This window comes from Rhinatrema bivittatum, chromosome 2 (genome assembly GCF_901001135.1).
Source record: "Rhinatrema bivittatum chromosome 2, aRhiBiv1.1, whole genome shotgun sequence".
NCBI classification, from domain to species: Eukaryota; Metazoa; Chordata; class Amphibia; order Gymnophiona; family Rhinatrematidae; genus Rhinatrema; species Rhinatrema bivittatum.
The window spans coordinates 724,029,213-724,042,882 of record NC_042616.1 but is presented as its reverse complement, the minus strand read 5'-3'; the positions used below and the strand labels follow the sequence as shown (position 1 = coordinate 724,042,882).

The 13,670-nt window shown below is 45.2% G+C and overlaps 1 protein-coding gene across 1 annotated transcript in view; it reads left to right on the top strand.

Annotated features, from left to right (window-relative positions):
* The window catches only part of RRM2B (ribonucleotide reductase regulatory TP53 inducible subunit M2B), an 87,890-nt gene extending 77,883 nt beyond the window's left edge, over positions 1-10,007 (top strand). The window contains exons 8-9 of the mRNA XM_029591835.1: positions 2,305-2,418; positions 9,133-10,007. Of these exons, the coding sequence (XP_029447695.1) occupies positions 2,305-2,418; positions 9,133-9,285 (267 nt within the window). The 3' untranslated portion in view covers positions 9,286-10,007. The remainder of the gene's footprint in view (positions 1-2,304; positions 2,419-9,132) is intronic.
* Positions 10,008-13,670: the final 3,663 nt, after the last annotated feature.

The window sequence follows — 13,670 nt, the reverse complement described above, 5'->3', positions numbered from 1 at the left end:
TTGAATCAGTCAGTGGAGCTCCCTTCCTTCACGGGTGTAGATTTGTCTACTCCAGAGTCTAAGGATCTAAGGAAGTTGGATGTCAAGAGGGCGTTGTTACGTTATCTGGAGGTCACGAATGCCTTTCGTCTTTCAGACCATCCAGGAGGGGTCATAAGGCCTCCAGGGCCACGATCGCACGCTGGTTAAAGGAAGCTATTGTGTCGGCCGTCCGATCCCGGTCGGTCTCAAAGCTCATTCTACTCTATCTCAAGCAGCCTCGTGGGCGGATTGTCAGCATGTGTCTGGATGTCTGGGCCCCAGAGCCCGGTTCCTTTGTGGCCTGTGTGCTCCAAGCGGGTCTCTCTCAGTCCCACCCTGATTAGGGAAGCTTCGGTACATCCCAGGAGTCTGGACTGATCCGGGTACGTTCAGGGAAAGGAAAACTGGTTCTTACCTGCTAATTTTCATTCCTGTAGTACCACGGATCAGTCCAGAGTCCCGCCCATAACGGGTTGAGAGTCCGCTCTGCTGGTGGTTGTTTAAAATTCTGCAGAATAGAACTGTTCCTACATTGCATTACAGGTTTTTTCATCTCCTCTGCTTTTTGAGGGAGAGTTGGTTTATAGTAAGTCTTATGGTTAACCTTGTTTTCTGCTTGGGTACAGTGTAATATTGACAGACTCTAGGTGGCATCTCAGGGGTATAGGACAGAGTCCATTAAAACTTCTCTGTCTCCATCTGCTGGAGTGGAGGCAAAACCCAGGAGTCTGGACTGATCCGTGATGATACAGGAACGAAAATTAGTAGGTAAGAACCAATTTTCCTATCTTCCGATAGGCTGGCCAGGATATATAAAAAGTTTACATTAATGACCATTTAAAAGGCCAAATCAATAGATTGTCTTTTTTATATCCTGACTCACCTTGTTTTTGTGGTAGTTTTTTTATGATGATAATTACTTTAACTATATATATTTTAAAAATGTCCTCCTTTCTTTCACTATATGGCTTTTAGTCTGTAGGATGATGAAAGGCTCAAAATTCAAAGGTTCCTTTTGGTAGACTGAGTAAATGCGTTACTTCTCTTATCAGTCCATAAATGTATACATCTTTTCCTGCATTTGTGAAATGTGCTAGCTTGAAGTCCTCCATTTACACCCCACAGCTCCTGAAGTAATAACGTGCACTTGGCTTCGCCCACATTCACATACCTACGATTTTACTCCTGATTTAAATTTAGGGCCCAAAAACCTGTGCACACAGGTCTGAGTAAAACAGTACACCCAACTTAGCGCACCTTCATGCCAGTCCCAATTTCATGTACTCTTTGATGCAGGGAGATGTGTAGCTTTACCTAACAGTTTCTTACTGCTGGAAAGGCTGAAGTAAAGTTTCTGGGGCTAGTGATAGTCTGCGGGGCAGAACTGGCAGCTCAGGATTTAGGTCTGTTAAAAGCTTAATTTTGGGTTTGCTTGCTTTTTTTGGTTAAACTTCCGATGCATTAGCATTTATGATGTTTCCTCCAGATGCTGGAGTTCCCTCCTGCATCTGGAGGGAACTCTTTCTTAGCGCATGAATAAAGGCAAGGTGTGCACATTATTTACCCACATCTTCTTACATCGTGTCCGCAGTGGAGATAGGGGAGGCTAGACATGCTTGGGGCAGATAGAGGGCAGTGGTAGGAACAGGGTTAGCAGTCAGGTAAAAGACATGGCCGGGGAAAGCTGGTATCGGTTTAAACATGAGACTTTATATGCTGATCTTATTTGGGTTTTGTTTTTCGGGGGCAGCTATGTATTCCAGTTTGTAATTGGAGAAAAAATGTCAGTAATGCAAGGGGGAGGCTTTCCCCGAAACACTTTTCTTTGTTTCTTTGCATTTGTATTAACATTTAAAAAACAAAGCAAAACATAGCTTGATTGCTCTTAAGTTCGAACTTAAGACAAGGCATTGCATTATTTCATTGTGTATCCATCCATTGATCCACATTTTTAATCACTTGCCAATTCTATTTCTTTTCATCACTGCCACATTCATATTTGAAAATCATATTCACAGTATTCCACCAGAAATTTACTGTTCGTACAGTTGTCTGTCATTTTGACAGTGATAGTAAATGTTTAATAGCTTTCTCTGATCAGCTGTCACATTTGTCTTGAACACAAGACTTCAAAATAAAAATTAGATAAACCGCTTTGAATGACTTCTTGTAAGTCCACCAAAAAGGCAGACTTATAAATGTTTTAATCCTGCTGTATCGAATTTCCTGTAGTTGCCTTGCTCACCTGCAATAACTCATACCCTTTATATCTGTCTTAAACAGGAGTTTTTAACAGATGCTTTGCCCGTAGGCCTGATTGGCATGAACTCCACGCTGATGAAACAGTATATCAAGTTTGTGGCTGACCACCTACTTGTAGAACTTGGGTTTTGTAAGGTAAGGGGGTTGAAGGTCAGTTGTGTTTTTAAATTTTGACGCAGGCTGGACATTGTATTTATATTTTTTTTTTATATTCCATATCTTGACACGTCAAAGGAGTTTACATTCAGGTACTTGTAGGTATTGTCTTGATTGAGCCTTCCTGTTCATGGAATATTGCTGTGTGAAACAGCTGAAGCTTAGTTGATACGGCCCTTCCCCGTTGCATTTTTTTCTTTATATAAAGAAGGTACATGTGCTTATAGGATAAAAACAATAGTAAATGAGAAAACAGAATTTATCGACGTGTTTAAGACTTTTTTAGAATAGGCATACAAAGGGGGAACACCTTAAAGCCCGTCTCTTTAAATGACACCTTTCCCCCTTTTCTTTAAATGGAAAGACCCAGGGAGCTCACAAAAGGGGAAATTTTGAAAGGAAAACTTAGGGTTTCATTTTTTTGCAAACTTTAGTATGTCAATTTCCTTGTCCTGGAATCCCAAAGGCTTGCAGCAGTCAGCGAGGATCTTCCTGCTCTTGCAGGGCATTCCACATCTCTCTCTGCCTCTTCTGTCTCTAGCTATAGCTGCCTTGCTCTTTAGGGCTTTCTCCATAGCAGCTCTTTAATAGCTAAAATGTGGCAGAAATTTCTCATGTGCCCTAAGCACCTCTCTCTCCCTTCCACACACACACTCACACACACACTCGAGCCACTGTAGAAAGTATTGTGCACCACTGTCACGCTGCCCTGCCCTATGCATGGCTGTATGGCCATCCGCCCAAGGAGTGGGTCAGTCACTTGTATTTTTTTTTCCAGGGGTATGAGCTTATTCTGTCCGAATGAACAAAAGCACCAATAATCTTTAGAAAATGGAACATTGGAGCCAGCAGTCAATGACCAAATTGAGCTGAAACTGTTTCAGTGGCTTAAAAAAGTACAACACATTCAAACACTTTTTTTTTAAACCATTTTATTTTCATTTTGCAATAGCAACAGAATCCTTGACTGTGAGTATAGTCAGTTCCCTGTACGTACTAGGATCAGTCCAGACCGCTGGGTTGTGTCTCCCTTCCAGCAGATGGAGTCAGAGAAGAATAGCTGAAAGGCAACCCCTCTTACACTGGGGTACAGTATTTCTCTGACTCCAGCAGATAAGGGTGACAGAACCTGCGGTCCTGATCCTTTAAAAAGGAAACAAAGCAAACTAGAAATTATAAGACCTAAGGGTGTTTGTTTCTACCAGTGGCTAAATCAAGCTGTTTAAAAAAAAAAAAAAAAAGTAGTTAGTTTTCTTCTGGAGGTGAGCAGACTCGGTCCTCCCGAGGCTGCAGCCTTGGTTGACGCATGGCTGGGGTTAGATACCCCATTAACCGTTTTCCTGAAGCCGCTTCTTCTACCAGTGAGTAGGGGGATTTACCGGTGGGCCGGTCTCTCCCCCTTGCACCCTGAGATGGCATAATTTCTCGGAGGGGGGGGGGGGGGGCTGCTTGTGCTGCGATTGAGATCCCAGGGGTGTTTTTCCCCCTGGGTGGCTGCGTATCAGCGTTAAAAAAAAAAAAAAAAATGTTGTTTTTCTACCGTGCGCACAGATTTTCCGGGGCTCCGGAGGGGCGATTTTTGCCAATTTTTTCGGCCTCATGCTCGCTCCCTCTCCGCTGGTATGCCACAGGGTTCGGCGTGTTCAGCATGCAGGGAGCCGGTGGCGCTGCTCTCCCGCAATGGCCTTTGTACACGATGCTCCCAGGAGGGGAAGGACCGTCGGGGAGCAGCAGTGGGTCGTTTTCAGTGGCACAGGGAGGAATTTGCGTCTCTGCCAGCCTCGGCTTCCCCGTCTAGTGTGGGAACGGTGGCCATTTCGCCTCCGCCAAGCTCCAGTTTAGGGCTGAATGTAGAGGGAGGGGAGATCCCTCCTCTGCTCTCCCGACCGAATTTGAGCCCTGTTAGACAGCGGCTCCCAGTGCCTGCCTCCCCTCCAAGCTCTGACCACCCCCACACCCCTGCCGGGGGGGGGGGGGGGGGAGGGCTTAAAGGGGCAGCTTCCCTTTTCTTCCAAATTTGTGCTTTTAATACACAAAGTGTTTTTGGAGGCCAAGGCTGAGTTGCAGGCTGAGGAGCCTCCGCCTGCAAAGGTGACTAGGTTTTCTGAGGGTTCAGATTCCTCCAGGAGGAGGACGGGCCGTGCGGATTTGGATCTCTCCGGATTCCCAGCCTCTGATCCACCGGAAACCCCTTCGCTGGACCCTCTCCATGTGGATATTGACGGGAATGTTGTTGAGCCCACCCAAGTTGAGGGGGATGACCCGAGGGTCCTCAGATTATTTCGGAAGGAGGAGCTTGATCATTTAATCCCTCATGTTCTGACTGAGCTTGGTATTGTGGCACCGCAGCCGAGCTCGGAGGCTATCAAGGGGGACCCCATTCTCTCAGGACTTCGGGCCCCTCCTAAAGCTTTTCCTTTTCACCCTATGCTACTACAACTCGTGGCCCGAGAATGGGAAGCTCCCGAGGCCAGACCAGCTCTACCCGCTGCCAGGCTGTCCTTGGCCGTCCTTAGGGTCCCAAAAGTGGATGCGGCCGTTTCAGCCATCACTAAGTGGATGACCATTCCGGTTGCGGGGGATGCTGCTCTTAAGGATCTTCAGGATAGGAAGCTGGAGGTCCTTCTTAAGAGAATTTTTGAGGTCTCGGCGCTTTGCGTTAGGGCGGCGGACTGCAGTAGCCTCATGCAAAGGGAATCTCTTCGTTGGGTGCAATGGTTGCTCACCACACAGGAGTTGCCCCCAGCAGAAACGGAGCAGGAAGATCGCGTGGAGGTGGCTGTGGCTTACACCGCGGATGCCTTGTATGATAATCTTCGGGCATCCTCGCGCACTATGGCTTCGGTCTCGGTTAGAAGGCTTCTGTGGCTCCGCAACTGTTCGGCCGATGTTTCCTCCAAGGCCCAGCTAGGCAATCTTCCCTTTATTTATTTATTTGTTGAGTTTTATATACCGTCATTCGGTGAAGCCATCATAATGGTTTACAAGATTCAGATGATAATTCTTTTAACAATTGACGACTCAACCAAGGGATTGGACACTCGGTTGAGTCGTCAATCTCTTTTAACAATTAAAAGAATTACTATCTGAATCTTGTAAACCATTATGATGGCTTCACCGAATGACGGTATATAAAACTCAACAAATAAATAAATAAAGGGAAGATTGCCTAGCTGGGCCTTGGAGGAAACATCGGCTGAATAGTTGTGGAGTCACAGAAACCTTCTAGCCAAGACCGCCGAAGCCATAGTGTGCGAGGATGCCCGAAGAAGATCATACAAGGCATCCGCGGTGTAAGCCACAGCCACCTCCACGCGATCTGCCTGCTCCGTTTCCGCTGGGGGCAACTTCTGCGTGATGGGAAATTCTTGTTTGGGGATGATCTGGAAGCTCTTATCAAATCCCTAGGGGACAATAAGGTGTACAAGTTGCCAGAGGACAAGCCTCGAACCTCCAGGGCTTTTGGGTCGGCGCGCCCTCTGTTCCGGGCATAGCACAAGTTTCGGCAGAGCAGGGCTCCGGCCTTCACGTCAGCCGTCGACAAGGTCTCAGGCTTGGTCTCATTCCTTTCGCGGCCGCAAGCTTCTCCATGACGGGGGTCCTCAGGGATCTTCCGGGGGCAAATCCTCCCAATGAAGGTGTCATGGCCCTATCCTCTGTTCCGGTGATAGGCAGCTGCCTGTCTCTCTTCTTCGAGGAGTGGGTCAAGATTATGTCGGACAGTGGGTTCTAAGCATCATCGAACATGGCTACACTTTGGATTTTGCACGCCTGTTGCGGAACCTGTTCTTGATGTCGCCCTGTGGGGCCCGCACAAAACAGACAGCGGTGACTCAAACCCTGGGCCGGTTGAAAGCGCTGGGAGTCATTGTCCCGGTCCCGCCGGAGGAGTTCAGGACCGGCAGATACTCCATATATTTCGTGGTTCCCAAGAAGAAGGGCTCCTTCCGCCCGATCTTGGATCTGAAGAAGGTGAACAAAGTGCTTCGGGTACCCCGTTTTCACATGGAAACTCTCCGCTCAGTCATTGCAGCCGTCCACTCCGGCGAATATTTGGCTTCTTTAGACCTGTCGGAAGCTTATCTTCACAGGGATCTGCAAACAGTATTGGTAGTTTCTCAGGTTCATGATTCTGGGCGAGCATTATCAGTTTTAGGTGCTTCCGTTCGGATCGGCAACAGCTCCCCGCGTCTTCACCAAAGATATGGTGGGAGTAGCTGCGGCTCTCAGGCGGGAGGGGATCTTGGTTCATCCCTATCTGGACGATTCGCTCATCCTCGCAAAGTCAGAGGAGCTTTGCAGGGCAGCGGTTCAGTCGGTAGTGGACCGGCTCCAATCCCTCGGTTGGGTCGTCAATTTTGTCAAGAGCCAATTAGTCCCGTCCCAGGTGCTGAACTTCTTGGGTGCTCGGTTGCAAGGTCTTTCTCACGCAGGAGCGAATTGTCAAGTTAACGGTGCAGATCTGGCAGCTGTTATCTCTACCACTACCCCGGGTTTGGGCTTACTTGCGGGTGCTTGGTTTTATGGCGTCTACTCTAGAGTTAGTCCCTTGGGCCTTTTCTCAAATGAGACCCTTGCAGAGGGCGTTACTTTCTCGTTGGGAACCGAAGTCGGAAGAGTTCCAGATCCGATTGCCACTCTTGGAACCTGCCAGGTTCAGTCTCCATTGGTGGTTGATTCTGGCCTACGTGCAGCATGGGATGGACCTGGAAGAGCCCCAGTGGGTGATTGTGATGCAGACGCCAGCCTCTCCGGCTGGGGTGCGGTTTGCCAATCGGAGGCAGCACAGGGCCGATGGACAGAGCAGCAGGCGAAATGGTCCATAAATCGCTTGGAAACCAGGGCAGTACGTCTCGCATTGCGCAGTTTTCTCCCCCTGGTAAGCCGTTGATCAGTGCAAGTATTGTCCGACAATGCGACAGCGGTGGCTTACATCAATTGTCGGGGGGAACCAGAAGTCGTCCAATGGCATTGGAGGCAGACAGGCTAATGTTCTGGGCGGAGTGCCATCTGGTCCGTCTAGCAGCTTCTCACAAAGCCGGGGTCGCCAATGTTCAGGCGGGTTTTCTCAGTCGCCAGAATCTAGATCCCGGAGAGTGGGAACTTTCTGAGGAGGCGATGCATCTTGTGACACGTCGGTGGGATGTTCCTCGACTGGACCTGATGGCGACTCAGAGAAATGCAAAGGCAGCTCGCTTCTTCAGTCACAGGAGGGAACACAGGGCGGAAGGTGTCGACGCTCTGGTCCTGCCGTGGCCTCGCGACGTTTTGCTGTACGTCTTTCCTCCCTGGCTGTTGGTGGGCAAAGTCTTGTGAAGGATAGAGTCTCACACAGGCTCAGTCTTTCTTGTGGCTCCAGAGTGGCCATGGCGGCCGCTGTTTGCGGTGGATGGTCCTCTTCGGCTCTGTTATCTACCGAATCTTCTTCGACAAGGTCCAGTATTTTTCGATCAAGTGGATCGCTTTTGTCTAGTGGCTTGGCTTATGAGAGGTGCCATCTTGTGCCGGCCGTCCATTGCTCCTACCATGTGACAGAGGCCGACCAATGGCACCGGTAGCCCCTGTGACATAGTAAGGACAAAGGCTAGCGGCGCCATTTTGAATACTGGCAGCCGATGGCCCAAGTGCAGGAGATTGCTTTGAACCCCCGCTGGACCACCAGGGACCTTTGGCAAGTCTTGGGGGGATCAGGAGGGTGGGGGGTTGTAGTTAAATTTAAAGGGCTGGAATGGGGACAAAAAAAACATCGGTTGTAGTTAGTTTGTTTTTGGGGGGTTTTTATATTCGCTCCATAAGACGCACAGACATTTCCCCCCACTTTTGGGGGAAAAAAAGTGCATCTTATGGAGCGACAAATAACGGTATGTCTTGGGCGTGCAGTACTGGATGGTTTGAAAGCACATTCAGTCCGGTCTTGGGCAGAGAGTCAGTTTGTTTCGCCGCAGGAAATTTGCAGAACGGCTACTTGGAAATCTTTACACACTTTTGCTAAGCATTACCGTTTGGACGTCTGTGCTCCGGATGGCGACTGTTTTGGCAGTAGTGTCCTTTGAGTGGGACTCTCCAGGTCCCACCCCATTTAGGGCAGCTTGGGTACATCCCAGCGGTCTGGACTGATCCTGGTACATACGGGGAAAGGAAAATTGGTTCTTACCTGCTAATTTTCGTTCCTGTAGTATCAAGGATCAATCCAGACGCCCGCCCATGGAATCTGGAGAGTCCGTTCGGTATCGTTTTCATTCTGCAGAAAATTCTCAAGTGGACAGCATTCACATTGCATATGGAAGTACTCCCTCCATGTACATAAGTTCCAGAAGTTATGCAGTTTTTTTTATTAGGTGGTTTGATATAGCCATTGGTTCTTATGTTGAGGTTATGATATATTTCATTCTGCTATGGTATGGCACACCAGTGTAAGAGGGGGTGCCTTTCAGCTTTTTTCTCTGACTTCATCTGCTGGAAGGGAGACACAACCCAGCAGTCTGGACTGATCCTTGGTACTACAGGAACGAACATTAGCAGGTAAGAACCAATTTTCCTATAATTGCATTTCCTCTGCTTTATTCTGAGCTGATGGGTGAAGGCTTCTGTCACAAGAAGGTTCTACCACTTAGCGGAACAGTTATTTGCTGGTCCTAGAAAAAAAACAAAATTCCAGATCATATATTTTACTCTGATTTCTCTTTCTTTCAGGTTTATCAGGTGGAAAACCCCTTTGATTTCATGGAGAATATTTCATTAGAAGGGAAAACCAATTTTTTTGAGAAGCGAGTGTCTGAGTATCAGCGCTTTGCAGTTATGGCGCAAACAACAGACCACGTCTTCACCCTGGATGCCGACTTCTAAACGCTGTCTCTGGGTGATGGTGTCCAGCAGTCCCCACTGCTCTGGAACTGGCTTCCTCGTTCAGTTCATCTTTTATTGCTTGTCACCAGCCTTAGTAATTCTACTAAAGCAAAGAAAAGGATGAGTTGGGTGGCTGCAATGTTCCATGAAAGCTTTTGGTGGCAGCAGAGACCTCTGAGAAGCCATTCGAGTGCTGCCTATAGATGAACTTCCCTCTCATATCATGCTGCAAGGCCGATATTTTATATCCCAGCACCGAGGCCACTTCTGAATAGAATAAGCTCCAGACACTGGCAGCTCCAGTCCTTGGTTACTCTGAATTACTAATTAAGTGCCGGATGCTGAAAGGATGCATATATTAACTCTACCATGCAAGGATTTCTATCTTTCATGTTTAGTTTGGGTACTATGAAAACTAGAGCAGTTTGCCATGCTCTGAGATCAGTGATCTACTTCTGGCGAGATGGTGGTCATGCTGTGAGCACTGCCCCACTATTTTTTACAGAAATCTTAAGCAGTATTTATTCAGTCTTAAGTCTTTATTTTGATTTAATTGTTTTACTGTCAGCTTTCTTGCCGAGTGTAAGTATTCATCGTTTTATGCACTAGATTAATTTTGATAGTAAATATCCTATTTTTATTTATTGTATTCTGACCTTAGGATGCATATTGATTGCTTCATGATAGTTATAGTGGCAATTTAAAATCCTTCAGAATCTTAATCTAAAATATATTTGAATTTATTTAGTTTTACTTAACCTTTAACATGAATTTAAGTACAACAATAACAAACAACTCCACCAATAGTGTAAGATTGTCATAAGATTGTTCAGACCCTAAAGTAGGATCAGTACACTGAAAAAGCAAAAACATGATGCAGCAAATTTAATGCTGGCATGAAGTCATTCGGAGGACGGTTTTCAAAGGCTGTTTACTCATAGACATGGCCATTTACTCGGTAAAATGGCTATTTGGAAAGGGGGACAACGATGCATGAAGTTTTATATTTTCAACAACATGCTGCTTGTTTTTGACAGAAAAAGTATCTGTAGAAAAAGCATAGTAGCATAGAAAATGATGGCAGATGAAAACCAAAATGGTCCATCTAGATTGCCCAGTATGCGTTTAAGGTTGTAACTGCCACTCTGTGCAGGTTACCCTCATGCAGAAATGTTGCACCCACACTTATCACAGGTTAATCCAGTTCTTCATTTCCATCCTCTGTTTATTCCACACCTTTTTGAATTCCTTTGTAGGTATTTTTTCCTTGGGCAGTTTTCAGAGGGAAAATATTCACGGATTTTGCACCTGCTTGCACAGAATTGAAAATAGCCCCCTGGTCTTATTCAGTGCACTCATTTTGCATGCATGGAGTAAAACCGATGAAGTCTTTTCACACAGCCTATATTTTAATTTTATTTTAATTTTATTTATCTGATTTTAGTTTCAGTTTTATAATTTTTATTGTATATTAGTTGAGTGTTTTTTAATTCTCTGATGTAACTGGTTTTTTTAAACTGTATTTATGTAGTATATTGTAAACCGACGTGATGTTCCTGACTAACATCGGTATATAAAAACAAACAAACAAGTCTGAAGGAAGAAGACGAGGAAATCTGAGGAATTACCATTTTTCTGAGCTGGTGAGGGGTGTAACTTACCAGCAGAGGTGGAAGTAACCAAAATAGAGACCACATTTGAAGCTTGCTTGGAACAGATACTGAAGGCAGTGCTAAAGGTAGTGACAGTTGAGCAGGTTGTATAGACTTAGGTTTTCTTATCTGCTGACAACTGTTACTGTTTAACTGGTTTTATGACATGGTAATAGAAAATCGTGGCTTCATTGCAGAGTTGAACGGTGAAAGAGCTTGTATAACTACTTTATCAAAAAACATTTTACTAGTATGCTCCTCCTCTAAGGTAGTGCATATTCAATGCAGAAAATGGGAAGAAGGATGCTACACTGGTGAAACAGACCAGAGAGTGCAAGGGATACATCCAGGAAACTATAGATCGGTGAGCCTGATGTCTGTGCTGAGCAAAATGGTAGAATCTATTCTTAAAAACAAAATTACTGGGCCATGTAAACAGACATGGTTTAATGAGGAAGAGTGAACATGGTTTAAGCAAAGGGAAGTTTGGCCTTACAAATCTGTTGACTATTTTTGAAGGTGTAAATAAACAGGTAGATAAAGGTGAACTGGTTGATAAAGTGTATTTGGATTTTCAGAAGGCATTTGACAAAGTCCCCCATAAGAGACTCACAACATTATAAAGCCACAGAATAGGAGGCACTGACTGTTGTGGACTGGTAACTGGTTAAATGATGGGAAAGAGAGGGCAGGACGAAATGGTCAGTTTTCCAAATGGAGAAAGATCATTTTTAATACCATAGGGATCTGTACTAGTGCTGTTTAATATATTCATAAATGATCCTGAAAAGGGAGCAGTGAGTGAGGTGTTTAAATTTGTTGATGACACACACAATAATTCAAAGTTGTTGACACAGTTTTGTAAAGTCCTTCTGCAGAGACTGCAGAAGGACTTTGGGCAACTAAATACAAATGAAATTTAATGTGGAGAATTGAAAAGTGATGCACAGAGAGATCAGTAATCCCAAGTACACAATACTAGGTTCTGTGTTTGGAGTCACCAGCAAGGAACAGCACCTTGGAGTCCTTGTGGACAATACATTGAAATCCTCGGCTTAGTGTGCGGCTGCAGTCAAAAAAAAGAAAAGGGAATGTTAGAGTAATCCAAAAAGGAATGGACAGTAAAACAGAAAATACTGCCGTGGTGCGACTTCACCTTGAGAATTGTGTTTGCTTCTAGTTGCCTCATCTTAAAAAAGAGACATTAGAAAAGGTGCAGAGAAGGGTGATAAAATGATAAAGGAGATTGATAGGCTACACAGGTTAGGGCTCTTCAGCTTGGAAAAGAGACAGCAGAGACGGGATATAATAGAAGTTTATAAAATCATGCATGGGGTGGAATGGGTTAATTAGGACGCTTAATTCAAACCATAATAAAACAATGGGAAACTCCAGGAAACTAACAACCAGCAAATTTAAAACAAATCGCAGAAAGTGCTTTTTCATTCAATGCAGAGTGAAGCTGTTGTCAGAGGACATGGCTTGGAAAAGTCCTTAAAGCATTATTAGCCAGGTAGACTCAGGAAAGCCATTTGGAATCTGCCGGGAACTTGCGACCTGGATTAGCCACTGTGTGAAATAATGCTGGGCTCGAAGGACCATGGTCTAACCTAGCATGGTATTTCTTATGTTCTTATGAAGTTTAAAGACGAGAATAGACCTACACAGACAAAATTATACATCAGAAAAAAACAGCAAGACAGCACTTCCATGGGGACATTTTTTGTTTTTGAACCAGACCACTGCTTGAATGACCTTATGATCAGGATAATACAGAGTAAATTCAGAACAATCCATGAATGTAAAACATTAGAAGTTGAAATGATCAGACACTTTGGAACTATTACAGAAGGACTTAACGGAGACTTGGGATTTTTGACTAACTGCCAGAAATAAGTCATACTGTCTCTGTCACCACCTTATCACTGTAACACGCAACCCGTTGTCCTCCCCATGTCCCACTCACATTGTAATATATTCTATGATTCATTTGCATTTTCTGGCAGTGTTATCTTTTGCTCTGAACTCCTTTTTTTGGACCTAAGGAAGGGATTGCTAACTTCCGAACACTAAACAAGAAATGTATTGCATTAGTCAAACAAGAAAGATATCCCCATATCTTTTTTGTTGGTTTGTTACCCTTTATTTCTTTGTACACAAGTATCATATGTAAGGATTCTTGACTGAGAAAGGAAAAAGCAGTTTGTTTGACACTTTTTTTTTTTCTGTAACATTTGTTTATATAAGAAGACATTTGTATTCTTGTTCCTCTCCTGCTAGAATAATTATAATAGTACTGGCTGAAAAGGCCTGTCAAAACTAACGGGCTGAGATGGATGCCACACTTTCACCATGGCTTCTCTGGGCCTACCTGCGTGGACCGCCTTACCCTCTAATGTGGGCTGCTCCTTGACCCCCTGTCCTGGCACAGAGGCAGGAGGTACAGCGGGGGCTGGCTCCCCACTGGCCACAGTGCTCACTGGGGGCAGGCACTGCATAGCAGGCCCGCCTCTGTGCTTCTTCCAAATGGTTGCGTGGTGCAGGAGTGAACACGTAGCTCCTGCACCACTGCATGTGCAGACTACCTGGGCTAAAACAAACACACAACACTCACAAACTGAACTTGCTATTAGATAGGTAGTGATATTGCTATGATCGTTTAGAGTAATAGAGAACTTGGTGGATTTAACTGGTAGCCTTTTCCAATCCCATAATAAATAATTTATATTTATA